We start from the raw sequence: 26986 nt of genomic DNA on the forward strand, positions 1-26986 counted from the left end.
GACTGACATAGACCCTATGCACAATGCACATGTGCTGCTTAATATAATATGTGAGTGATCTGTAAGGATTGACTTAACAAGAATTGGGAGAGCTGAGCCATCCCTAAAATCACACCCTATGAAATTTGATTTTTGTATGTATTCCACTGCACTGTTTAAAAAAAAAAAATCTCCTCAACTTCTTAGAGTTCTTCCTACAAAGAAAGATGTGCATTCATGCCATGACAATGAATTGTTCATGGGCACACATTTCTTTATGTGTACAACCAACATGAAATCAGATAGGTTCATTCAAAATCTGGAAGTTAAACACTTTACATCAGAGGTTCCCTAAATTGAGAGCTTCTTTACATAGGAAGTTAATGTAGAATAAGGTCAGGTCCAGATCTGAAGTGAAATAGCTACTTGTAGCAGGAAAGGTTGCTAGTCTAGTAGTCAGCTTGTCGCCTTATCTTTAAAAAAGGGAAGGAGAATTTGGGGAACTACAGACTGGTCAACTTCACCTCAGTCCCTGGAAAAATCATGGAGCAGATCCTCAAGGAATCCATTTTGAAGGCCTTGGAGGAGAGGAAGGTGATCAGGAACAGTCAACATGGATTCACCAAGGGCAAGCCATGCCTGATCAACCTGATTGCTTTCTATGATGTGATAACTGGCTCTGTGGATAGGGGGAAAGCAGTGGATCTGATACATCATGACTTAAGCAAAGCTTTTGATACAGTCTCCCACAATATTCATGCCAGCAAATTAAAAAAGTATGGATTGGATGAATGGACTATAAGGTGGACAGAAAGCTGGCTATATCATTGGGCTCAAAGGGTAGTGATCAACGGCTCAATGTCTAGTTGGCAGCCGGTATCAAGCAGAGTGCCCCAGGTCTTGTCCTGGGGCCGGTTTTGTTCAATATCTTCATTATTGATAGGTTTCAGAGTAGCAGCCGTGTTAGTCTGTATTTGCAAAAAGAAAAGGAGTACTTGTGGCACCTTAGAGACTAACAAATTTATTAGAGCATAAGCTTTCATGAGCTACAGCTCACTTCATCGGATGCATTTGGTGGAAAAAACAGAGGAGAGATTTATATACACACACACAGAGAACATGAAACAATGGGTTTATCATATACATTGTAAGGAGAGTGATCACTTAAGATAAGCCATCACCAACAGCAGGGGGGGGAAAGGAGGAAAACCTTCCATGGTGACAAGCAGGTAGGCTAATTCCAGCAGTTAACAAGAATATCAGAGGAACAGTGGGGGGTGGGGTGGGGGGAGAAATACCATGGGGAAATAGTTTTACTTTGTGTAATGACTCATCCATTCCCAGTCTCTATTCAAGCCTAAGTTAATTGTATCCAGTTTGCAAATTAATTCCAATTCAGCAGTCTCTCGTTGGAGTCTGTTTTTGAAGCTTTTTTGTTGAAGTATAGCCACTCTTAGGTCTGTGATCAAGTGACCAGAGAGATTGAAGTGTTCTCCAACTGGTTTTTGAATGTTATCATTCTTGACGTCTGATTTGTGTCCATTCATTCTTTTACGTAGAGACTGTCCAGTTTGGCCAATGTACATGGCAGAGGGGCATTGCTGGCACATGATGGCATATATCACATTGGTAGATGCGCAGGTGAACGAGCCTCTGATAGTGTGGCTGATGTGATTAGGCCCTATGATGGTATCCCCTGAATAGATATGTGGACAGAGTTGGCAACGGGCTTTGTTGCAAGGATAGGTTCCTGGGTTAGTGGTTCTGTTGTGTGGTGTGTGGTTGCTGGTGAGTATTTGCTTCAGATTGGGGGGCTGTCTGTAAGCAAGGACTGGTCTATCTCCCAAGATCTGAGAGAGCGATGACTCGTCCTTCAGGATAGGTTGTAGATCCTTGATGATGCGTTGGAGAGGTTTTAGTTGGGGGCTGAAGGTGATGGCTAGTGGCGTTCTGTTATTTTCTTTGTTGGGCCTGTCCTGTAGTAGGTGACTTCTGGATACTCTTCTGGCTCTGTCAATCTGTTTCTTCACTTCTGCAGGTGGGTATTGTAGTTGTAGGAATGCATGATAGAGATCTTGTAGGTGTTTGTCTCTGTCTGAGGGGTTGGAGCAAATGCGGTTATATCGTAGAGCTTGGCTGTAGACAATGGATCGAGTGGTATGATCTGGATGAAAGCTAGAGGCATGTAGGTAGGAATAGCGGTCAGTAGGTTTCCGATATAGGGTGGTGTTTATGTGACCATCGCTTATTAGCACCGTAGTGTCCAGGAAGTGGATCTCTTGTGTGGACTGGTCCAGGCTGAGGTTGATGGTGGGATGGAAATTGTTGAAATCATGGTGGAATTCCTCAAGAGCTTCTTTTCCATGGGTCCAGATGATGAAGATGTCATCAATGTAGCGCAAGTAGAGTAGGGGCATTAGGGAACGAGAGCTGAGGAAGCGTTGTTCTAAGTCAGCCATAAAAATGTTGGCATACTGTGGGGCCATGCGGGTACCCATCGCAGTGCCGCTGATTTGAAGGTATACATTGTCACCAAATGTGAAATAGTTATGGGTCAGGACAAAGTCACAAAGTTCTGCCACCAGGTTAGCCGTGACAGTATCGGGGATACTGTTCCTGACGGCTTGTAGTCTATCTTTGTGTGGAATGTTGCTGTAGAGGGCTTCTACATCCATAGTGGCTAGGATGGTGTTTTTAGGAAGATCACCAATGGACTGTAGTTTCCTCAGGAAATCGGTGGTGTCTCGAAGATAGCTGGGAGTGCTGGTAACGAAGGGCCTGAGGAGGGAGTCTACATAGCCAGACAATCCTGCTGTCAGGGTGCCAATGCCTGAGATGATGGGGCGTCCAGGATTTCCAGGTTTATGGATCTTGGGTAGCAGATAGAATACCCCAGGTCGGGGCTCCAGGGGTGTGTCTGTGCGGATTTGTTCTTGTGCTTTTTCAGGGAGTTTCTTGAGCAAATGCTGTAGTTTCTTTTGGTAACTCTCAGTGGGATCAGAGGGTAATGGCTTGTAGAAAGTCGTGTTGGAGAGCTGCCTAGTAGCCTCTTGTTCATACTCTGACCTGGAGCCCCGACCTGGGGTATTCACTAGCCATCACCTTCAGCCCCCAACTAAAACCTCTCCAACGCATCATCAAGGATCTACAACCTATCCTGAAGGACGAGCCATCGCTCTCTCAGATCTTGGGAGATAGACCAGTCCTTGCTTACAGACAGCCCCCCAATCTGAAGCAAATACTCACCAGCAACCACACACCACACAACAGAACCACTAACCCAGGAACCTATCCTTGCAACAAAGCCCGTTGCCAACTCTGTCCACATATCTATTCAGGGGATACCATCATAGGGCCTAATCACATCAGCCACACTATCAGAGGCTCGTTCACCTGCGCATCTACCAATGTGATATATGCCATCATGTGCCAGCAATGCCCCTCTGCCATGTACATTGGCCAAACTGGACAGTCTCTACGTAAAAGAATGAATGGACACAAATCAGACGTCAAGAATGATAACATTCAAAAACCAGTTGGAGAACACTTCAATCTCTCTGGTCACTCGATCACAGACCTAAGAGTGGCTATACTTCAACAAAAAAGCTTCAAAAACAGACTCCAACAAGAGACTGCTGAATTGGAATTAATTTGCAAACTGGATACAATTAACTTAGGCTTGAATAGAGACTGGGAATGGATGAGTCATTACACAAAGTAAAACTATTTCCCCATGGTATTTCTCCCCCCCACCCCACCCCCCACTGTTCCTCTGATATTCTTGTTAACTGCTGGAATTAGCCTACCTGCTTGTCACCATGGAAGGTTTTCCTCCTTTCCCCCCCCTGCTGTTGGTGATGGCTTATCTTAAGTGATCACTCTCCTTACAATGTGTATGATAAACCCATTGTTTCATGTTCTCTGTGTGTGTGTATATAAATCTCTCCTCTGTTTTTTCCACCAAATGCATCCGATGAAGTGAGCTGTAGCTCACGAAAGCTTATGCTCTAATAAATTTGTTAGTCTCTAAGGTGCCACAAGTACTCCTTTTCTTTTCATTATTGATGTGGATGGTGGGATGGATTGAACCCCCAGCAAGTTTGCGGATGATACTAAGATGCAGGGGAGAGGTAGATGTGCTGGAGGGCAGGGACAGGGTCCAGAGTGACCTAGACAAATAGGGGGATTGGGCCAAAAAAAATCTGATGAGGTTCAACAAGGACAAGTGCAGACTCCTGCACTTAGGACAAAAGAATCCCATGCACCGCTACAGGCTGAGGATCGACTAGCTAAGTGGCAGTTCTGCAGAAAAGGACCTGGGGATTACAGTGGACGAGAAGCTGGATATGAGTCAACAGTGTGCCCTTGTTGCCAAGAAGGCTAACAGCACATTGGGCTGCATTAGTGGGAGCACTGCCAGCAGATCAAGGGAAGTGATTATTGCCCTCTATCTGGCACGGGTGAGGCCACATCTGGAGTATTGCATCCAGTTTTGGGCCCCCCCACTACAGAAAGGATGTGGATAAATTGGAGACACTCCAGCGGAGGGTAACGAAAATTAGGGGGCTGGGGCACATGACTTATGAGAAGAGGCTGCGGGAACTGGGCTTATTTAGTCTGCAGAAGGAGAAAAGAGTGAGGGGGGATTTGATAGCAGCCTTCAACTACCTGAAAGGGGGTTCCAAAGAGGATGGAGGTAGGCTGTTCTCAGTGGTGACAGATGACAGAACAAGCAGCAATGGTCTCAAGTTGTAGTGGGAGAGGTCTAGGTTGGATATTAGAAAAAGCTATTTCACTCGGAGGGTGATGAAACCCTGAAATAGGTTACCTAGGGAGGTGGTGGAATCTCCATCTTTAAAGGTTTTTAAGGCCCGGCTTGAGAAAGCCCTGGCTGGGATGATTTAGTTGGTGTTGGTCCTGCTTTGAGCAGGGGGCTGGACTAGATGACCTCCTGAGGTCTCTTCCAACCCTAATCTTCTATGATTCTATTATTCTTATTGCTTCCCCAGAGTTCAGTCACTGCAAAGGGTTGGGGGGGGGTAGGACAAGATAGGGGGACCTGGGCCCACCACTCTACCAGGTCCTAACCCAGGGCCTTAGGAGTTTATCAAAATGTCCAGCCCAGTTACTAAACTATGTTTCCCCCGAGTCACTTCCTACCAGTCTGGAGCTTCTCAGTTTGGGGCATGGTCGCTGACATAGCAGACTCTCCTCAGTCTTTTGGGGTATGTCTACACAGCAATTAAACACCTGCAGCTGGCCCATGTCAGCTGACTCGGGCATGCTGGGCTTGGGCTGCAGGACTGTAAAATTGCAGTGTACACATTCGGGCTCGGGCTGGAGCCTGGGCTCCAAGACCCTCCCCCTTTGTGGGGTCCGAGGGCTCATGCTCCAGTCCGAGGTTAAACATCTACTCAGTTTCATAGTCCTGCAGCCGAAGTATCACAAGCCCAAGTCATCTGACATGGACCAGCCACGGGTATTTAATTGCTGTGCAGACATCCCCTTAGTGTCATGTTCAGTCAATCTATCTTAGGGCTTTCAACTTCCAAAGAAGTGGAGGAACTCCAAGTCCCTGCTGTTGGAGCAGTCTTCACAAAGCTGTTACCACTCCTGGCACAGCTCTCAGTGTCAGCCTTGCTTCCTCTTGCCACATGCAGCTCATTTCCCACTTCTCCTGGGCTATGAGTGTCCTTTGAAACTGTTCCTCCAGTGAAAGCATGCCTTGCATCTGTTGCGGGGCAGAGCCTCCCTCGCCCAGTATTGCTCTATGCCATGCCCTGGTTTAGCGTGGGGCCTGTAGACCACATCACAAAACTGGACTTTAAAGTTGACTAAGCTAAACCTCACAATGGCACTCTTAGGCCTAGTCTATACTGCCACTCTAGACAATGGTCCTGTTTTGAGCAGGGGGTTGGACTAGATGACCTCCTGAGGTCTCTTCCAACCCTGATATTCTATGATTGTATGAATGTAAGTTATGTCATTCAGGGGTGTGAAAAAAAAATCACACACCCCCCAAGCAACGTAGCTTACATCAACCTAACTTGGGTCTAACCTGCACTATGTTGGTAGGAGATGTTCTCCCACCAACTTAGCTTCCACCTCTCGGGGAGGTGGAGTACTGAAGTTGACAGGAGAGCATGCTGCTACTGACTTCAGTGACACCGATTTAGCGTGCCAGTGTAGACAAGCCCTCAGTGCAGAATGAGTATCCACCAAAGGAGTCAATGTTAAATAGCTACTGCTCTTTAAATCCACACCCTATCTTATTCTGGACTAACTTCACACGCAGACAAGCTTTAAGGAAAATCCATTTAAAATAGAGAAAAGTTTTGGTCAACATGTGACAAGTATAAATATTTTCATAACAAAATTCTGAAACCAAATAATAAGCTAGTCACATCTAAACGTTAATGAGTTTCTGTTAAGGTTCATTTGGCAGTTCCTGGCCATTATTTATTTGCTATGTTTGATCTTGCACACAGTAGATTGCTTTATTTATTACTTTAACAATTACACTGATCTCTCTAGTGCCACCAGCATTTTATCAGTGACCTCAGTTCTGCTTGCAGCTTTTAATCTTTCAAAGCAGAACAAAACAAGATTGAGTTCTACACATAAAATGGGGGGGGGGGGGATGGGTGGCAGTAAATGGGATGGTTTTCCTTAAAGTTAATCGATCTCTGTGTGGTCACACTTGTGAAGAGAATGTTAACTGAATAGGTCTGAAGGACAAAATATATTTTAATAGCACAAAGTAAATCACCAGAGATAGGGACAATGTAATGTAGAACTAAGACATATTACTTTTAGACATGTTTTAAGAATGGGCTTACATCGTCTTTCCAGGTATGAAGGAATATCATGTTTATCCCACATCACGGCAAGTGTCCTTATAGATAGGAAATTAACACAACCACACCTTCAGAGACAATGCTGCTACTGGAAAATGAAAGGCACCCTTCTCGATCCTCTGCCTTATGCTACATAGGCTGTGGTACTTGGGCACATGGTACTTGGAAGACGCACAGCACTCCAAGACCATAATGACCCACAATGCTAGAGGCCAGAACCCTGAATCAAACCTGGGACATCACAAGATAGTGAACAGCAACCAAAAACCTAAAAAGATACCCAAGACTCTTATTGCTATTTATTGCTTAGAGCCTTAGATTGTGCCAGAAGCATGTCAGGAGCTTTACAGACAACAAGATAAACTCCCTGATCCAATCAGCTTCTGAACTCAACATCTGACACAGGCAAGGGAAGACACAGGCTGTCTTCATCACTAGGCAAAGTTCTGGCATTTCTTTGGTGAAAGGCTTGGCACCTGTCATCATAGGCTGGAAACAGCAATCAGCCCCCAGTGCCCTTGCCCTTCATGAGGAAGGAGAGGAGCAGGGTTGAGTGCTGGAATCTGTTATTCACATGTACATATATTTTACCTGCTTTAACCTCTAAAAACTGTCATTTCTTTTCCCTAGATAATAAGCATTTAGTTTACTACAGAATTGGCTACAAGCATTGTCTTTGGTGTGAAATCTAGGATGTAAATAGACCTGGGTGAGTGATTGGTCTCTTGGGATTGGGTGTAGTCTGGAATATTTGGGTTTTTTAGTGCAAGTGACCATTTAGCACATAGTCCAGCTTGCCTGGGTGGCAAGATAGTGTGAAAGCAGACTGTCTACAATTCCATGGTAAGACTGTTACAGTGACCCAGAAGTTCACATTTGTTACTGGCTTGGTGAAATCTAATTATAGAACATCCCACCACAATTTGGGATGTCTGCACTTCTTTGGACAGTCAGTCCTGAGGTAGGTACTCACGGTCGTGAGCCACTCCAGACAGTGTGACAAAAGGTATTTTTGTTAATTTTCATAGAGTATTATTTTGCTCACTGCTTATAACAGCCAGTTGGAAACTTGAAATTTGAAATGGTTCTGCCCTGGCAACTGCGCACTAGTTTGTTATTGCAGACTGCTCAAAAGTACTAGTCAGCTGGCTTTTTGAAGTTACACTGAAACCTTTGTTTTGAGGAGGAAAGAGAGAGACAAAGAATTACATAGACTTTGCAAACAGGGACAGGACAAATTTTAGGTCCCTTGACAGTACAGAGCATCAGTCTTCACCAGGACTTCCTACAAATGCAAGTTTGTGATGGGAGAATGAAAGGGACGTTCAAGGTGTTAAAAGCTTCATATCAGATTATCCTTAGAACATAACTGTCATTCTGAACCAGTTACAGCAATGAGTAACAAAACCAAAGCCCCATTTATTATAGCTGGGACTCCCCTGGGCCCACAAATGTCATAGAAACACAGAAGTCACAGACAGAAAATACCTGTAGTTACCTAGTCCCATATTTGTTAATAAAGTGATTTGGAGATTTTCATTACAATTTTTGTCTTGCCTTGTCCTCATTTGTCAGGTACAGGCAGCTGATCAGTTGTGTGGGGAAAAGACTTCCATGCTCTATTTCCACTATCTCAGAATGCCTATAACTTAGAACAAGTGGAATTCCCAGAGCTGTCTGATGCTGGAAGCTCAGCATCTAAAAATAGGCAATCCAGCATGGCAGTTAAAGATGAAAATATGTTAGAAACAGCCTCATTTTCTGTGGAACGTAGACCAGTATGTGTATAAGGACTGCTGAGCATCAGAATACAAAACATGATTGAGTACCACAGCATTACCTGTTTGTAGCTATCTGGTTGTCTAATGAGATCGGTTTCCGTGACAGAGAAATGACCGATGGTCTGGTCCATATGACAGCCACTAGTGTAAGAATGAATCTGAAATAGACAAAATTAGATAAACAGATACAAATAAATATAAACAGACCAGGTCGTTAATGACTGAAAATTGGTATTATCTGAAGGCTGCTTGCATGAAGTGAATTGGTAGTCATGACCCAATTCCCAACAGACAGGTGCACACACAACTGCCTCTTGCTGAATCGGCCCTATTTGCAACAGTCTCATAGAAACCAAGGCTGAATGACCCTGCGGAGTGAACAACCTTCTTACTCATAAAACGGTCTCACTAGGTCAGCAGTGTTAGCCAGGTGGCATGCGGAAGTTTCCACTGTTGCTGCCTGGTCTAAAGTCAGAGGGCTTCGCTTCCCAAGATGTCTCAGGGTCTAATACTTTTACTCCATAACGGAATTCACCTAAAATATTTGTAAAGCATAATAAAAGTTATTAACACGCATACCTTTTAAGAGATGTACATGATGTATAGCTTCTAATCTGTTCCCTTAATGCAGAAAATGCAGTTTAGGTGTATTAAATCTTTGCTGTAAATCATAACTAGCTCTTAACTGATGCTGCCAGAAACTTGTCCCAGCTGTTTTGATGATATCATCATCTATTACATGGGGAAGTATCTTCCCAAGTTAGTCAGGGGAACAATAAAAAGCAATTCCTTCTATTCAAAGCTGATCCCTTTGTTACTGTAATAAGTGCAGCTGTCAGACAAGATACTAGTGCACATTTGTCATACAGTCTTACACATTTCATTAATATTTCTGTCCACATCACATGAAAATGTTAGTTGCTTTTCTTCCCTTGTTCTAATATTACTATCATCATGCACTTAGCGATTGACAGATATTTTAAATTGATGATTAATTATCCTGTCTCCTTGAAACTTAACATGATTCTGGTATTTCTTTTTCAAATCTCACTTCTGGTGGAAATTTGGCACAACACACAGGTCTGTGCAGAAGTTTTTAAAAAAGAAACAGCTCCAAATGCAGTTCTCTCACTCTAAATCATGTCGTTGCTGCTTCCTTCCCTTTATTCAGTTCTGGACTCTCCACCATCCTGATGTATTATGGCTCTGAATCCTTAGGCTTTCTGGAACTAGGATTCAGATCTGAGCTCTCGTCAGTCATAAGTCACGTCAAAGAGATCTTAGGACATAGTGACGTGAAGGACATCAGGGCCTTCAACCAAGCCAGAGTACTTGATTGGAATGGACATAAACATTGGTGCCATTGTAAAGGGTCAAAGCATTTGCTTCATCATGAAAGCCTAAAGACAGTTTTCCTGGGATCTTGGGCAGAAGGGTACACAGATTAAACAGGATTTAAGAGGATAGAAGAGCCTCTCCAAGAGGCATCACTAACAGGGTACACATTTGCCCAAAATAGACATTTTGCTGCCATAGCAGATCTGGAATTTAAACTCTGCCTTCTAGGCTAACACCTTCTTGGGGAGGTAACAGACCAACACCACACAGCCACAGAACAGGTTGAATCCCATAAGATGGCACAATGGCAGGCATTACATATAAAATACACTACCATAAGCCTCCTTTAACAGACTATAACTCCATACAACTAAAGCCCAAAATCAGGCTGAAAGAAGGAAACAATTGCAAGAAAAATAAATTAATGATGGGGGACTCAGTTGTTTTTAAGCTGCTAGTGAAAAAAAAATGGGCTCCAATGAGCACTGCGTTTCAGAAGGTTCCAAGCTCTCTGCTGAAAGCCTGTGGGAAACCTGTGCTGCCACAGGAACTGCCAGACCAAATGAGGCCAGGTCCACCCATTCCAGCATCCTATGACAGTAGCTAGCACCACATGTTTCAGCAGAAGATACAAGAAATTCTGCAAACGCGGTTATGTAGTAACTTGTCCACAAGAGAAAGTTCCTTTGGTTGAAGCTGGTTTATGCTCTGAAGCATAAAGATTTATAACCCTTTCCGTACGCTTCTTTTAAATATTTACTATTATAACTAGTCTTATGGTCTGGTCTGTAGAAATGTCCAAACCTTTCATGAATCCTGCTAAGCTTTTGACCTCAATAATTTGTGGTAAGAATTTCCACAGGCTAATTGTGCAGCATATGTGAAAAAGTATTTCCTTTCATCAGATTTACGAACGACTGAAGGTCTAGAAAAATCTGCCTTACAGCGATAGACCAAAGAAGCATGGTCTATGTTGTTTATCCAAGAGAAGGGCAAGAGGGGACTTAATCATTATCAAGAAGAACCTACATAGAGAGAAAATATCTGACAATAGAGGGCTCTTTAATCTAACAGACAAAGGCAGAACAAGATCCAGTGGCCGGAAGCTGAACCCAGAAAAATTCAAACTAAAAATAAGGCTTTTTAAAAAAAAAAAAAAAAAAAAAAAACCAACAACAACAACAACAAACAAACAGTGAGGATAATTAACCATTGGAATATTTACCTATGGATATGGTAGATTCTACATCACTTGAAATCTCTAAATCTAGATTGGATGTATCCCTATAAAAGATGCTCTAGCTCATCCAGAAGTTATTGGGATTGACGCAGGAACGGTCTGATGTAATTCCATAGCCTGTATTATACAGGAGGTCAGACTAGATCATCATAACCCTTCTGCCCTTAATAACGTGCAACATTGCTCCTTTCGGTCTTGCTCATTTCTCTTTGTCCTTCTATTATGAGTAGGGCCCTACCAAATTCACGGCCATGAAAAACATGCCATGGACCGTGAAATCTAATCTACAACCCCGCACAGGGCTCCAGCTGCTAGTCCTCCAGAGATGAGGAGGGAGGTGACTTCCTCCTTCCCTGCAGGGGCCGCTCCTGGGGCAGGTCACACCCACCTCTGGGATCTCCTCCAGCTGCAGGAAGCTCCACGGCTCCAGCTGTCACCTCCCCCAGCACAGGAAGGCTGGGGGCTCCAGCTGTCACCTCCCCCAACACAGGAAGGCTGGGGGCTCCAGCTGTCATCCCCCAATGGGGCAGGAGACTGTCAGGAAAATGGGACCTATGGTAACCCACCCCTCATACCCTGTGACCCTCACTTCTCCGCTTCTGTTGGCATTGGCACTGGCTTTACAGCTGGGTATCTGGCCAGCAGCCTTCCTGTCTAGCTGCCCAGCTCTGAAGCAGTGCCACTGCCAGAGCAGAGCAGAAGTAAGGGTGGCAATCCCACGACCCCCCTACAATAGTCTTGTGACCTTCCCACCCTGACCTTTTGGGTTGGGACTCCCACAGTTACACCACCATGAAATTTTAGATATAAACATCTGAAAACATGAAAATGACGAATTTTCAAAACATTTGATTGTGAAACTGACCAAAATGAACCCTGAATTTGGCAGGACCCTAATTATGAGATCCCAGATTTCCTCTCTAAAGGTCTGTCTATACTGCACTCCAAAAGTGTGTAACTGCAGCTCAGGTAGACAATGCATGCTAGCTTTAATGTATCTAGCATGGATTAAAAAAAAAGGAAGAAAGCTGCAGCAGCATAGGGTTGAGTGCCGGGCATTCTAATTTACCAAGTTTATATCTTAACTTTCTCACACTGGTGTATAAATAGATATGGTTATATTCTGAGCAGGTGCCCAGTTTTGTAAATCCATGATCAGACACCTCATTGAATTAACAGAATTTACCTCTGTGATCACAACCTGCCCCTCTTCCAGTTCAGTAGCAATTTCTTTCCTAGCCTTTTATCAGATACAGAGATACCCAACAATACCAAATGGAGAATCATCATGTTTTCCTGAAATTCAGGAAAATTCTGATATTTCTTTTCACATACTTGTTCTGGCACAAAAACAAAAAAATTCAGTTTTAAAAACAATGCCATATAAATTTACAATGGACACACTTAAAAAGTCCTTTCCTGTTTTAGCCATATTCTGGTTTCCAGCAATATTTCCTATATCCAACATGCAGAATGCTGCCAGAACTACTAGTATCTCTAAAACCAGAACGAACTTAAAGTGCATACCCAGTGTCTGTTTAATGACATGCCAAACACAGAAACTAGCCTTTCAGAACCAGTTTGAGTTAACATACTGAAATCTGTAGAAAGTTGCCACCAGTTTACTAAAACTATAGATTATGATCAGCAGTAATAAATTCTGTTCCATATTCAAGATACATATCCTGATAAGTTACTAAACATAGTGAGTAAAAGCAATAATTATTTTATAGAGCCATCATTCTGAAAATCTGTCAGTACAACAAAAAAACATTACACCCCTTTGCATGTGGTGTTTATGGTTTCACACCAGAACAGTAAGATCTTATATACAAATCATATTAGATCAGCTGAATTTCCAAATGAAATACCTCAAAAACCTCAAACTTTTGATAGATGGCAGCTTATTTTAAACTATATTAATGCAATGGTATGGTATATTTCTGCATCCAGAGAGGCCAGGAAATATATAATAGTGCACACAGCAGCTGCAACTTGCCCCCTTTGTGCATATATATGTGTTTTCTGTGACCATATGTTAACTACTAAGCATTAACATATATGTGTAATGGAGCACTGTTACAAGGCATTTAGAACTTTATCTTTCAATTATCCAGAACACAGAGCACTGTTATTGCTACTCTGTTCTTAACTCACACCGTAGTGCCTAGGTATCAGAACACATATAATATCGTTAATGGTTATGCACTGAATACTAGGGCTCAAATCCATCCTTAGATGCATGCAGCTTTAATGGCGGCTCTGTAAAAACATCAGAGAGCAGAATTTGGCCTATCATCTTAAAAAAATATGTACTTCTATCCTCAGGGACCTTAGATTTATATCTGGCCGGTTTACTTGTGAAATCAAACCCAAAGACTTTAAAATCAGAAGGGACCATCATGATGATGTGGTCTGACCTCTTGCACATTGCAGGGCACAGAACCTCACCCACCCACTTCTATAATAGGCACAGAACCTCTGGCTGAGTTACTGAAGTCCTCAAATCATGATTTAAACACTTCAAGTTACAGAGAATCCACCATTTACACCAGTTTAAACCTACAAGCAACCCATGCCCCATGCTGCAGAGGAAGGTGAAAACCCTCCATGGTCTCTACCAATCTGACCCAGGGAAAAATTCCTTCCCAGCCCCAAAGATGGTGATCAGTTAGACACTGATCATGTGGGTGAAACAGACAACTGGGAAAGATTTCTCTGTAGTAACTCAGAGCCCTCCCTATCTAGTGTCCCATTACTGGCCATTGGAGATATTTGCTGCTACGAGTTGCAGATCACCCATATGCTATTGTAGCATCAGTTGTTTTACAGTCACCAGCTGCGCAGAGCCCTTTATGATGGTGAAAGAATTAGTTGGATTCTCTTCTGACTTGCATATCAAAAAAATTATTCTCTTGAGACCCAAGCATAATCTCTGTTGGGGGTGGTGCTGTACAGTACAAAAAACAAAACAAAACGAAAAAAACAGCTTGATTTGCAGATCCCAATTTGACCCTGCAGTTCCGGGGCAGGGGGGAGGAGAGATGATAGTCCCACATCATGAAGATACCTTTGTAAGTGGCACCATTGTTGTGGACCTCAGTAGAGGCCAAGGGCTTGAATCGGCCCTGAAGCACAAACTGCCCTCTTTCGTTCCAGGTCAGGATTGAGGCACATTTAAAATGGGCAGTGTGTAGTAAAAAAAAAAAAGTTCTTCACTGCTGCACATGCAGTACCTACATGAAGGACTTCAGTCTCCAGGTTTTCAGTCAGGCACCTTCTACTAGTGATAAATTCATTTAAAAAACAAAACAAAAACTCATTAAAGTCTTATGGTTGTAGTGCCATAGTCAGTCATTAAAGCGGAGAAGGCATCTACATTCAAACCCTCTTGTTCCTACTCTTAGTACTTTCTGATAAAAATTCCCTTTGAGCTGCAATTTCTCAGGCTCATTTATAGGCTCAGAGACTTTATGGAGGTTCCCAATGGCTCTATTTCAGTTATCCAAGCATATGAAAAAGTTCTTTCACTAGTGAAAGTATTTTTAGTAATTATTTTTCCTTCCACGGCCATCAGTGCTCCCAGCTGGGAGTTGCGGCTCTGAGACTTCCCTTCTACTCGTACAGGCAATGATGCTCAAAGCTGTTGGCAAATTTCAAGTGAGCATGCAAAAAATCAAGCTTAAAATGGAAAATAACCTGCAACCTTGACTTTGCAGAGGCTACTGCCTCTTTGTGATTTGGAATTGCTTTAGCTTTGCTGGTTTAATTCAGACTTTCACTAGTATTTTAAGAAGGGGGAGGATTGTATTTAATTTTCTAATTGTTGCTACTTTTGAAGCTGAAGTTGTGTCCAACACTTTCAATACTTTCAAAACACTGAGAGGTGGACATCATGCATTACATTTCTGTATGTCTGTATGAGTAACCTGCACTTCCATTCTTGCCAAGCAGCGCCAAATTAGGAGGACAAGAAGAACAAGCTCAGACGTGTTCTGATAAATACACAGTGAACCTATCTTGGTGGGGAGAACGGTGAATATGCCAAGGTGCAAGGGAGAGCCAGTCAAAGATTATAACCCTGTGGTCATGGTACATAATCTATTGGTTTTCTCAGGATTTTGCATAGAGGGCTGCAAAGAGATATATTTGTATTTACAGGAGTCTACATTTATCTAGATAAAACATTGTACAAAGCTAGTGAACCAGTGTTAATTACAGACCTGGGATTTACTGGTAGGGCATTAATAATAAATAATTCCACTGTGCGTCAGAAGAATTTTTACCTTATGCAAGAGTTTACATTGCTCCTGACAGTCAACGTGCAAACTCCGCCACTGGAACCGCAGCCTGCCATTTAACCACTGGAGATATCGGACATCCACTTCTCTTTTCAAACAAGGTTCGAGTGCTGTTTCGGTCCTATCCTTCCAGCTGTTAGAGAGATTATCTTCACACTAAAAGTAGAAGATAGGAACAAAATGGTTTAAATCATTGTCTACATTTCCAAGTCATTAAGCAGTAAATAGCAGGTAGGATGAATAGGACAAACACCAGCCAAAAATAAATAAATAAATAAATAAATAAATAATCAGCACCAGAAAAGAAAATAATCTCCTGAAAATTAACAGGGCCTTTCTGCACCTATGGTGGGTATGCCCTAAAATAATAGCATTTTGGAGGAAAGTATAAAGAATTTTGAAGGTAACTAAAAACAGGCTTACCCACAGAACACATCATGATTCTACTAGGTTACAGCCTTAGAGGCCCAGCTAAGTTGAGGTTGGCTGAAGTGGAATTAGGGGCCCACGAACCTTAACCCTTAAGTCACTGCCTCATCCTTTTATCAAGAGTGATTCTACTGCCCTGACATAGACTGCCTCATGCCTGTATCCTGAATGACCAAGGGGTGATTTTAGTGGAAACAAGATTTTTATCTATCTTTTTCCAACTCTCACCAAAATCAAACAGGCTTCTGCCAGCTGAAAGCTAGAACATGTCCTGAAACTGATCAAATGTAGTTTTCAAAAGTTAATCACATTACATAAAGACCAAAAGAGAAATGCTATTAAGTTGTGTGTAAAGCCTCACTTCGCTCTGCCAAAAATACTATCAGGCAAAAACGAAGTACTTGCATGGTTCCTACTTGACAGGCTGATTGTCCCTTCCTCCCTGTCTCCAAGGCAGAAGCTTTCATGTGAAAACCAAAGAAATCACATTTAAACTGCATGCAAGGAAACACTTAATTCTCCAGAATAGCACAGCGCATTTCTATGAGAAAAATTCTTTGGAAGAAAAAGCTTTCTCCATCCAAAATTTGTATGAAATGTAGTTGTTGAGTATCTTGAGCACAGGAAAATCAAAAAGAAATCAATTATCTTCTGTCTTATGGTCAGTGTGGCAACCACCTGACTAGGTATTGCACCCTGATGTCAGCACAGTCAGCTAGAGGAGCTGAGTCAGTGACCTCACAAAGGGACTTGCTGAACTTGCCTGCAAGGGCTGAGAAGGGCAAGACCAGCTCTGTTTTGCCTTCTACCAAAAGAAAAGGAGGCAGCAGCTAACAGAAGATTATTTCAATCCATCAACCTCTGTGTTCTGGATCCTGTACACTCCCTATTGTTCCAACTCTACCATATGTTGAAAGAAAAGTTAAAGTCTCAGCTTTACCAGAAGGAGTATTAGCTGGTGACCCTGGGATCCTGAATGCTACCTTCACCTGGAGAAGTGGGTCAAATTTTGAATCTACGACTATTCACTTCCTACAGTTTCTTTCTGCAAGAGAGGTTTGCTGCCCTCAATATTTCCCTCACCCTTGCTTTGTAAATTAGCAAGGATCAGAACCACTTGTTAGGGGACTTATTCCTTCACCCACTTACTTCCCTAATCCTTCTTGCATGAACAGAGAGCAACAATACCCGAAGTCCGAAGGTGTAAACAATTCAATGTTTATTGGGGTGAACTTCCAGCAAGTATGATTCCAGTTTCCTTCCTTAGTGTCCCCCTTCCCAGCTCTGACACCACAGAGCCTTGCCTGTGTCCCTGTTCCCATTTCCCCCCCTTAGCAAAACATGATTCCAATTCCCCCACCCCCATTTCCTGTTCCCATTCCTCCTCACTTCCTGATTGACTGCAGACTATATAGTAAAACTTGAGTGTCTACTTAGCTATACTGTAACCATCTATTTACTGAAATTTAACTAACCAATCCTAACGTATTGTAACATGATTATTTAACCAATTACATCCTACCATCTTAATTGGTGTACACCAAGCAAAATGAATTATACAGAAGACAGAAACAATCACAGACCCAGACAGAGTTTATACAGACAAAAAATAGGGAAATGGGACTACAGTGATGAACAAAGAAATGAGGATTTCACACCCCAGCTATTGGTAAGTGAGTTCTTGCTAGACAGGATGCTATCAAGCCAAGTTGTTCTTTAAATCTTCTAGGCTCTTCCCTTTCTCTGGAGACGACAGAAATACAATCCTGTCTTAATAATGCCTAACAGCCCAATAGCACCATATTTCAATGCGACTAGTTTGGAATGCAAGGATATGACTGTACACTTGCCCAGCTTATGGCTGCCTCTTTTATTTAGCCAAAGGCTTAGGCTTAAGAACGGGGCCTCAGACTGCAACAGTCAGAGAAGACCCTTACACAGACAGACAGTGATTTTCTTCTTTCTTTCATACGTCTATAACTAGCTAAATGATAAACATATACCTAAATTCTTAAAGTATAGGCCTTTATTGGCAGGTCTGCATACCTATAACCCTAACACCACTAATAGATCCATCAAGGTTTATTTAAAAAACAAAGCTACAAGCAGAAACCATCCGATGGATGTGTTGTCCAACCCTTTTCTCCCCAGGTAACCCCTAAAGGAACAGAGTCCACAACCTGAAAAAGGCTGGAAAAGAAGAGGGGGAAATGGCGAGACACCACTCTGATTTCCTCTCCACTCCAGCCTGGGCCTGGAAAGGTGCAAGAGGAGAAAACAAAAGGACCTTGACTACGACTGACAGAAATGTGAGAAATTAGAGCGCCACTAGCCATTTTCCAGAAGCAGTTCAATTGTCTGTCTCTCCATGCTCCCCCTTTGCATAGCCTCCTTGATATGTGTGTGTGTGTGTGTGTGTGTGTGTGTGTGTGTGTGTGTGTGTGTGTGTGTGTGTTGGGGCGGGTGGAAGAGGAGGAGCTGCAGGGGTTTCTTTAGCCCCATTATTTTCCCTTCAATCCCACTTCAACCAAAAGTTCTACCACCACAGGAGACAATGCTGCCACATGTGCTCCACATGGGTATGATAATTCTGCCACCTACCCTTTGCTGCAGCGGTCCCTGTGATTACTCTGCTACTGTGTGGGAAGATTCTGCTGCCCCCTGCCTCCCTCGTGCAGACGAGGACTGTGCCACACATCCATGAGATCTTTCTGACTCTTTTCAACCCACACAACTGTAGCATGCAAATTAATTAGGGAGGAACGATGATATTATCTCCGATGTCACAATTTACGATGCTTAAGATTAAGACCTAGCTTTTGACATAGCTTTGACTAATAGTATAATTAGGATACATAATCAATAATAATTTTGCTTATTAAAACAATTCTTCAAATGCAGATTATTCAAAGCAGTAATGAAGATGTGTGCATGTGAGACTATTTGGACCTTCAGAAACTGTGGTTCTCTACCTGAAGAGAGCCTCATCCGCCACCCCCGCAATAATGTCACCCCAAGTTAAGTTTTCTTTATAGGAGGCCATTTTAAAGTGTTTCTCTGCTGAAGTTAAGATCCCATTTTGAAAAAGCACTTAAGCAGGTGCTTATATCTCCACCGACTCCAATGGAATTAAGCACATGGCTTTCCTGAATCAGAGCTTCAATGTTGACAAGTAATATCTTATAAAAAAAATTCAACTGGTCCATGAAGGGTGAAGGTATTTCAATTTCAGGCCTAAATTAAAACTGTAAATTGTAAAATAAAGAGATTTTAGTCCTGTCTTAAATGTAAATTTCAACACAACCTTGACAGGTGAATTAACCACATGCAAGTTTAACTAACCTCAGCTGCTAAGATGCCCCCGAATACTGTACAGGTGTATATTTATTAATGAAATGAATAAAGGTGGTCTGACTGCATGGCAACCTACTAGACCTACTGTGGGTCTTTCCCGTTCTCTGGTCAGCTATAGTGTTTACTATGGAAACAGACAACATTCCCGTTTTGCCAACAAGGAAATGCAGTCACTTTCCCTGGATCCCACTTGTTCCGAAGTTCAAGGCAGTTTGCCTCTTTAGATGAGTTGCCAAGAGTTATTTAGTAAACAGAACAACAGCCTATGGCTCACATGGTTTTGGCAACGTTAGCAGAGGCTACTGAATTATGAAATTGTGTAAAAACAGCAGTGCAGTTCATAAACTTGACAACGCAAACAATTAGCTTGGGGAAAACCCATAGCTGTATATAACGTATTAAAGCATCAAATGTATATGCTGCCAAGGAGCTATATCCTCAACTCACTGGGTTACAAACACTTATACTGATTCTGCCTTCCCTGTTATTTACTGTTCAAGTCTTTAAAAAAGGACCTGTATTAGAGATTTCAGAACACCATTCATGATGCTCCCAAGAGGTTTACCTCAGAAAAGAACAATTGCCTTGCAAGTCCAATGACAGAAACACCACCTGGAGCTAAATGTTATTGTAGCAACTTGTTTTATTAATATTAAAATAAGAAAGCCATTGCATTTTTCAACAGAAGCTTTCTATTCCTGGTACTTATTTCACACCTACTTTATGAAACGTCTAGGCCTGCTACGAATATGTAGCCTGACATAAGTAAACAAGAAAAGGAAGAGAGCCCTGGATATTAGACTGTGATCTCAATTTCAGTCCCATCTCTAATATCTAGGGTATTTACTGCTCTCTCTCACAGACAGAAATCACTAAATGCTGACCCAGCTAAAGCCTTTGCTTCTAATATCACTATGCATTTATCTAATTCTATCTCAGCAATAGGCATTCATGCAAATTCAGTGTTGTATGCTGAATGGGCAGAGCATATCTGTCAGCAACACAGAAAACATAGCAACAGCAGCCACTCAGCACTCACAAACTATCCTTCCCCAAGCTGAACTGCACCAAAATAGCACTGGGAAACCTTCCCTTCAATCACATATCAGAAAGCTCTTTCCCAATAAAATGAAGTGTTTAGATAGAATTTCTCTTTACTTACTCTGATGGATGCCCAGGTCAAAAAAGACTCATTCACCCAAACTATGGAATGGTGCCGCCTGTGTCCGCAACCAAGTTGTATCAAAGCTCGCTCACCAGAGGCTTTTAAGTCTCCTCTAATTGACCAATACAGCATTTGTCTAATCCTTGTATAGTTGACTATCTAGAAATAACTGGGATACCTGTGATGAGGGCAACTATCCAACAGAATCTCAAATGAGGTCCTTAGTCTCACCCTCTTTAATATTACACTTCTGGAACATCTTTCTGCCTCAAAAACCAGAAGGTGCTGTTACAGGATCTCGCAGTCTATTTATTGGTGGGTTCACAAACAGACACAACCCTGGAAAAATGACAACCGGCACTTGTCCATTCAATAAAAGATCCCCATCTGTGTCCTGCTGTAAGCAGCTCACCTCCTGTTACTGGAAGGGCTATTCTATCACACTCACAGAGATACAATGCAGGCCTTCTCAGATTACTTTCTGCACCAGAGACACTTCCCATATGAAGGAACCATGCCCCTTTTAGAGCGCCCTGGATGCCAAGGAAGATTTATACTGACTTGGCTGGATCTAATAGATTTTTGCCTGCCCAACACAGTATTAAACTCAGTCAGTATCCACAGGCAGATAACAGCATTCACCCCAGGCACAAGATCTAGACGTAGTTGAATCAGGACCGTCATTTCTTTGTAGTTTAAAAAAAAAAAAAAAAATCTTTACAATGATAAAAACAAAAGCCACCCCAAAAAGCTGGAGATGCCCTAATGCTTTAAACCACCTTAAATGTTTATAGCAGCATAAGCACTTAAACTGGCAACAAAGTACAGTGTTACTTATGAAACACTTCGCCATCTTTAATCCTTAAAAATGACTGGTGACTACTGATGAGTTGAAAAGGTGACCACTTAATAGATGCATATTTAGATTATTGCTCATGCATGTACTTAGTACTAATGAACACTCACACGTTAATGACTTTGCTGTGCCCAGGCACAGTAACCAATTATTAATTGGCCTAGCTGAAATCTAACTGAACTGTTTCACATGTTGCCATGGAAATTTTTCACATTCAGAACGATTGTACATGCCAACGTTTTGAAGTTCGTCATTCAAGTTTCACAGGAATGTGTGAGACAATTATTTTAAATGGGAAACATTTTTTCCCTCCACTGTCCCTCTACTGAAAATGAATTTTGCTCTGTTACCGCCTTCCCCACCAAAAAAACCCTCACCACACCATTGGAAAGAGGCAAAGCAGTCCCCTTTGTTCTATGGCAAATCAAGAACAGTGGTGTTACTAGAGCAGGCTAAAAGGGAAATAAAACAACAAGACCTTCAATTATATAAATTGTTCATCACAAAACAATGAACATTTCAACATGGACAAATATATTTGCAGATAGGAAGTAATACGCAATATGGGAAGTCTTCTTAGTGCTAATTATTCAAGCTGGGGTGCTAAGAAATTGGTGCCCTGGCCCTGAGGTGTAGGACTCTGGGATTGTCATGCCCCTGTTATCTACACCTTGTCCCAGTGGGCCCCCTAATCAACTGCGCCCAATATCTAACTCTGCATTACCTTTACTTTCACACTGAAATTTCTGCAAGATGCAACAGATTCAGGGAGATCCCAAGGGACTCGAGGTAATCTGCCTTACAATACACTGTTGTCTGCAGCACTGCACAGAAACCTCTGCATTGTGGGCAGCATCACATTTTCCTGTATTTTTCCTTATCTTTCTAATTCACAGATACCACATCTTCATGTTTCCACAGCTTTTCCATCAATAAACCTATTGTGTTGGTAAAATGGCATATTCTTCAACCCCATCTTTTATATGCAATGGGAAATTCAAAGACCTCCGCTCTCCGCATTGCTGTAAAAACAAAGCTGAGATGCTCTTTTGTGACTGTGAGCTGCCATCTGTTGGTGAGTTAAGGAATCCAAGGATAGCTACCTCATTGTTTGCTACTGGCTTTACACAGTAAAGGTGCAGAATTCATCCAAAAGTGAACTCTCTGCTCCCAAATACATACACAAACAACTAGCTACCTTCTTCAGATACCACCACAGTGAAGATTTTTTTTAAATAAAAAATAAATCTGATTTTTGATAAAATGCTTTTTGACAAAAAATCCTATCTAAACATAGTTTTAATTAAAATAGCTCAAAGACATCTCATCATGGAATAGGGATTATAAATTCTAATTCTATAGTATGAGACAATATTTTTATGTAATGTTTAAGAAAAGTTTTGTAAATGAGTTCCAACCGTTCATGGATTAGGGACTCAATCTTATGGGATTCCAGGGGCTTCTGCATAAATTATTTAGGTTAATCTTTCCATCTACTCAATGAGACTCAGTGCTCAGTCTAGAAGATACCATCAGAAGTGCTTAGTTTTGCAATTCTCAAACTGGACTGGTGTCTCCAGAGATAACATGCTTGTTAACAGCAAAAGTGTTTCTAAATAAATCAATAAATAATATACAGAGGTGAGAAATAACAGACCTCAACCCTACTGTCCCTCTGCAAATATGTGTACACAGTCAATCCCTTACCTCTCTCTAAAAATTCAAAGTTTCAAAAAGTTCAATGAATAGAAGCTTGTTGGGGGTGGAATAGATCTGGACAAGGAGAAAGAAAAGGAGTACTTGTGGCACCTTAGAGACTAAAATTTATTTGAGCACAAGCTTTCATGAGCTACAGCTCATTTCATCAGATGCATTCAATGGAAAACAGTGGGGAGATTTATACATAGAGAACATGAAACAATGGGTGTTACCATACACACTGTAACCAGAGTGATCACTTAAGGTGAGCTATCACCAGCAGGAAAGGACAAGGAGAAGAAGTCTAGAGATAAATGTGAGAAGGGAGGGACAGGCAGTAGAAACAAAAGTGAAACTGTTTGAGCAGCATATTCCAGAAGTCTTAAGGTGTTTCCGAGTGTAGCCTTGATTTGAGATCTTACCATACCATTCTTTCACTAGAAGGGAAAACCTATAATGGCAGCAGGCCGTAAAAGAGACCCAGTTGGGGAATATTTTAATGAAGTTCCTCTACCTGTGGGTAAAAGGCATGCGTGCAAAATGCAAACAGTGCAACAAAGAAATGCAAGGCCTGGTTTCCCTGAATGAAACAGCATCATGAGAAGTATTCCTTCTCAGGAGGAAGCTACTTTGAAGACGATGAAAGGAACATGTCTGAACATGCAGGATCTTCAGGTTGGTAAACTTTTTTATTTCATACTTCTTTCTTAAGGACTGTCTGTCTTCCTTCTGGACTATTCTTGAATTCTCATGTTTGAGCAAAAAATATAGTTGTTACTCTATGGTACTATCATTTTAGATGCAGTTGTGATAAAAAATAAAGAGCTGAAATAGGCAGCTCTTCCTTTCACAATTTCACTTTTAAAGCGTTACTGAGTGTCAGTGAATGCAATTGGTAATACTAAATAAGCAGTAAGTTAATAATAATTAAATAACTGCATCAACTTATTTTGTTCAGGAAAATCCATCCTCAACCTACAGGATTCTGACGACAATCCACCTTCAAGATCACTGTCATTTTCTATAGTTTCATAGTTATCTGCCAATGACAGCGTTTCAGTCACAACATGTTTGTCACATAACCACAGTATATGACCTGTAGCAAAAAGAAAAAAAATCTCCATCATCCAGAAACAACCATAGTTAAGTTTGTGATAAGAACTAGCAGATTACAAAAAGAGGTAACTGATGAAAAAATTTCCCCCTTTGTTTATGCAACAAACTCTCCTTTCCGTACGATTGAGAACCCACACTTTATTAACATGGTTCAGTCATTAAGACCAGGATACAGTCCACCTAACAGAGCAGATGTTGCAGGCAAATTGCTGGATAAAGTGTATGAAAGAGAAATTGAGCATAGTGCAAAAGGACTAAAGGGTGAAATTGTTAACCTGAGTCTTGATGGGTGGAGCAATGTCCACAATGATCCTGTTATATGTGCTTGTGTGACAACAGAAGAAGGGAATGTCTTCCTTACAGAAACAATTGCTATATCAGGAAATGCACACACAGCAGAATACTATAACAAACTGTGAAAACAAATTCAAAGGTCTAGTAGGCAGATTGGTCACAGACAATACTGCAAATGTATCCAAGAGAAGAAGAAATTTAGAAGAGAGTCCCAAACTAACAACATACGGTTGCAGTGTTCATTTGATGCACCTCCTAGCCAAAGACTTCAGTGTTCCAGAAATAAAGACTAATGATACTGAAATTGCAAAATACTTCCGTAACAACCACTTTGCAGCAGCTGCTCTGTAAAAAGTGGGAGGAACCAAGCTAACTCTCCCACAAAACATGCGATGGAACTCAGCAGTGGACCGTTTTGAGCACTACATCAAGAACTGGCCTAACCTGATGACAGTTTGTGAACAAAATCGTGAAAAATTAGATGGCATTGTAACAGCCAAAGTTCTCAACATTGGGCTTAAGAGAAATGTTGAACACATTGACTACCCCTGAAGCCTATTTCTGTAGCCTTGAACAAAATGCAGGGAAATAGCTGTTTTATTACTGATGGTGTTGAAATTTGGAAGGAACTGAGTGAGATCTTAAAAACAGAAACATGCAATGACAGAGTTAAATTACAAGCATTAAAAAAAACCAAATGCGACAAGCACTATCTCCAGCTTATTTTCTTGCAAATATTCTCAATATTCGGTACCAGGGTCAAACCGTGAACTCCTGAAGAAGAGGAGCTGGCTAGGACATGGAACTCCGGCAATCATCCCTCCATAATGCCAACCATAATAAACTTCAGAGCTAAGGCTGAACCATTCAAGAAATATATATGTTTGTTGATGATGTTTTAAAGAAAGTCACCCAGTGACCTGGTGGAAGTCACTTAAGTACTTGGATTCAGAGACTGTTGAAGTGATTATCTTATTTTTAACTGCAGTAGCTTCTTCTGTCGATGTAGAAAGAATATTTCTTCCTTTGGACTAATTCATTCCAAATTGAGATATCGTTTGTGACCTGAAAAAGCAGGAAAGCTTGTTTTCTTTTCCAGATTATGAATAAACAGGAAAATGAAGGTGAAGACCACTGAGTTAGCTGCAGAAGCCATATTTTACGTTTCTCATGGTGACCTGGCTGACAGTTGATTTGTTTTGTTCTTTTTAAATATTCATTTAACTATTTTAGTTAAAAACAGTTTTAACCAAAACAAACCTGATTTTAAAAAACTTGAATGTTTAACTAAATTCAAAAATGTATATGCTTGTTTTTTTTAAATATTATGTTTGCTGTTGAAGAAAAAAATCCAGAATCCATAACGTTGTTGTTTTAGTTAAATAAAACAATTTAAATGTCTGTTTGGTGATGTCCTCCTCCTAATACAGCATGGCAAGAAAATCTTCCAAATATTAATAATTAACCTGCTGAATTGGAAATAGTTCATCTCCCAATGACTTCATAAATATCTGCTTCAATTACCTTTGGTAAAATGAAATAACCAAACAATCATTCATTTTCTGATACAGCTGTAAAACTAATCTGAAGAGTTTTCAAAATAAATCACTTTAAAAATGTATAGTGTGAATCTTCTAAAAATGAAGCCTACATCTGTCTGAGTTGTGAAGAATATGTATTAAGGTTATAACAACCAACAAGAATGCACTTATGTAGAAATCCATGATTAAATCGAGTCTTCCTGACTAGTGATTTAAATCATGATTTAAATCAATCAATTTGATTTAAATCAAATCCAACCTGGAAAACACTGACACATTTCCAATAGAAAGGAGGAACTCTGAGCATGCCCGTCTCCTGCATGCATCTTTTCTGTTAACCAATGGACTTGATTGTATGCAGTGTTGTTGTATATATGCTAGTCCCAAGACATTAGAGAAAGAAGGTGGGTGAGAATCTCTTTTTATTGGACCAACTTTTTTTTGGACTTGATTGGAATTTTCTTACACAGAACAGAACCAAAAACACCAAGGCTTGTCTACACAGAGTACTCATATGGGCCTCTGATCTTGTCCTAATGTAACAGGACATCAGCAGACAAAAGGTCCGCTCCTCAGAGCGAAGCTTCAAAAGGCTGAGCTCTTACATAACCAGAGAGGATATATTTGCATACACCTCCCCCTGTAGTGGGAAACTCATTTAATTTTTAAAATTTCATTCTTGTCTAACACACAGTTTCACATATAGTCATCTGAAGCTCAATACACTTCCCAGGGTTTTTGTTAGTCATGTCTCCCCCTTAGAGATGTTACACACAATCCCCCAATACATAAATATTTGCATTTTTAATACAATGAACTCCTAACATTTAAATTTTATTCAACAAGACCATCCAGGATATTACAGGAAACTGCTATATCTGTCACAAAACATCCCTCACCATGATGGCATCACTGCCTGCCCCAAATATCTACAAGACAATAGGCAACACTCAGATAGCCACCCCAACCATATCACCAAATTCATCCATTTCATTCTCTGCATAACAACTTTACATTTAACAGCAAACACTATGTAC

The 26986-nt window shown here is 41.3% G+C and overlaps 1 protein-coding gene across 4 annotated transcripts in view; it reads right to left on the reverse strand.

Annotated features, from left to right (window-relative positions):
- Positions 1 to 26986, reverse strand: part of TEDC1 (tubulin epsilon and delta complex 1) — a 168944-nt gene that overhangs the window by 99663 nt on the left and 42295 nt on the right. For 2 of the 4 annotated variants that reach the window (XM_038414283.2, XM_038414284.2), the window contains exons 4-5: positions 15482 to 15652; positions 8677 to 8775 (exon numbers count right to left, since the gene is read on the reverse strand). In XM_038414283.2, coding sequence (XP_038270211.1) covers positions 8677 to 8775; positions 15482 to 15652 — 270 coding nt within the window. The remainder of the gene's footprint in view (positions 1 to 8676; positions 8776 to 15481; positions 15653 to 26986) is intronic. The other 2 variants (XM_043520461.1, XM_043520460.1) reach the window with 1 other exon arrangement.

The sequence above is a fragment of the Dermochelys coriacea genome, chromosome 8 (genome assembly GCF_009764565.3).
Source record: "Dermochelys coriacea isolate rDerCor1 chromosome 8, rDerCor1.pri.v4, whole genome shotgun sequence".
Classification (NCBI taxonomy): Eukaryota; Metazoa; Chordata; order Testudines; family Dermochelyidae; genus Dermochelys; species Dermochelys coriacea.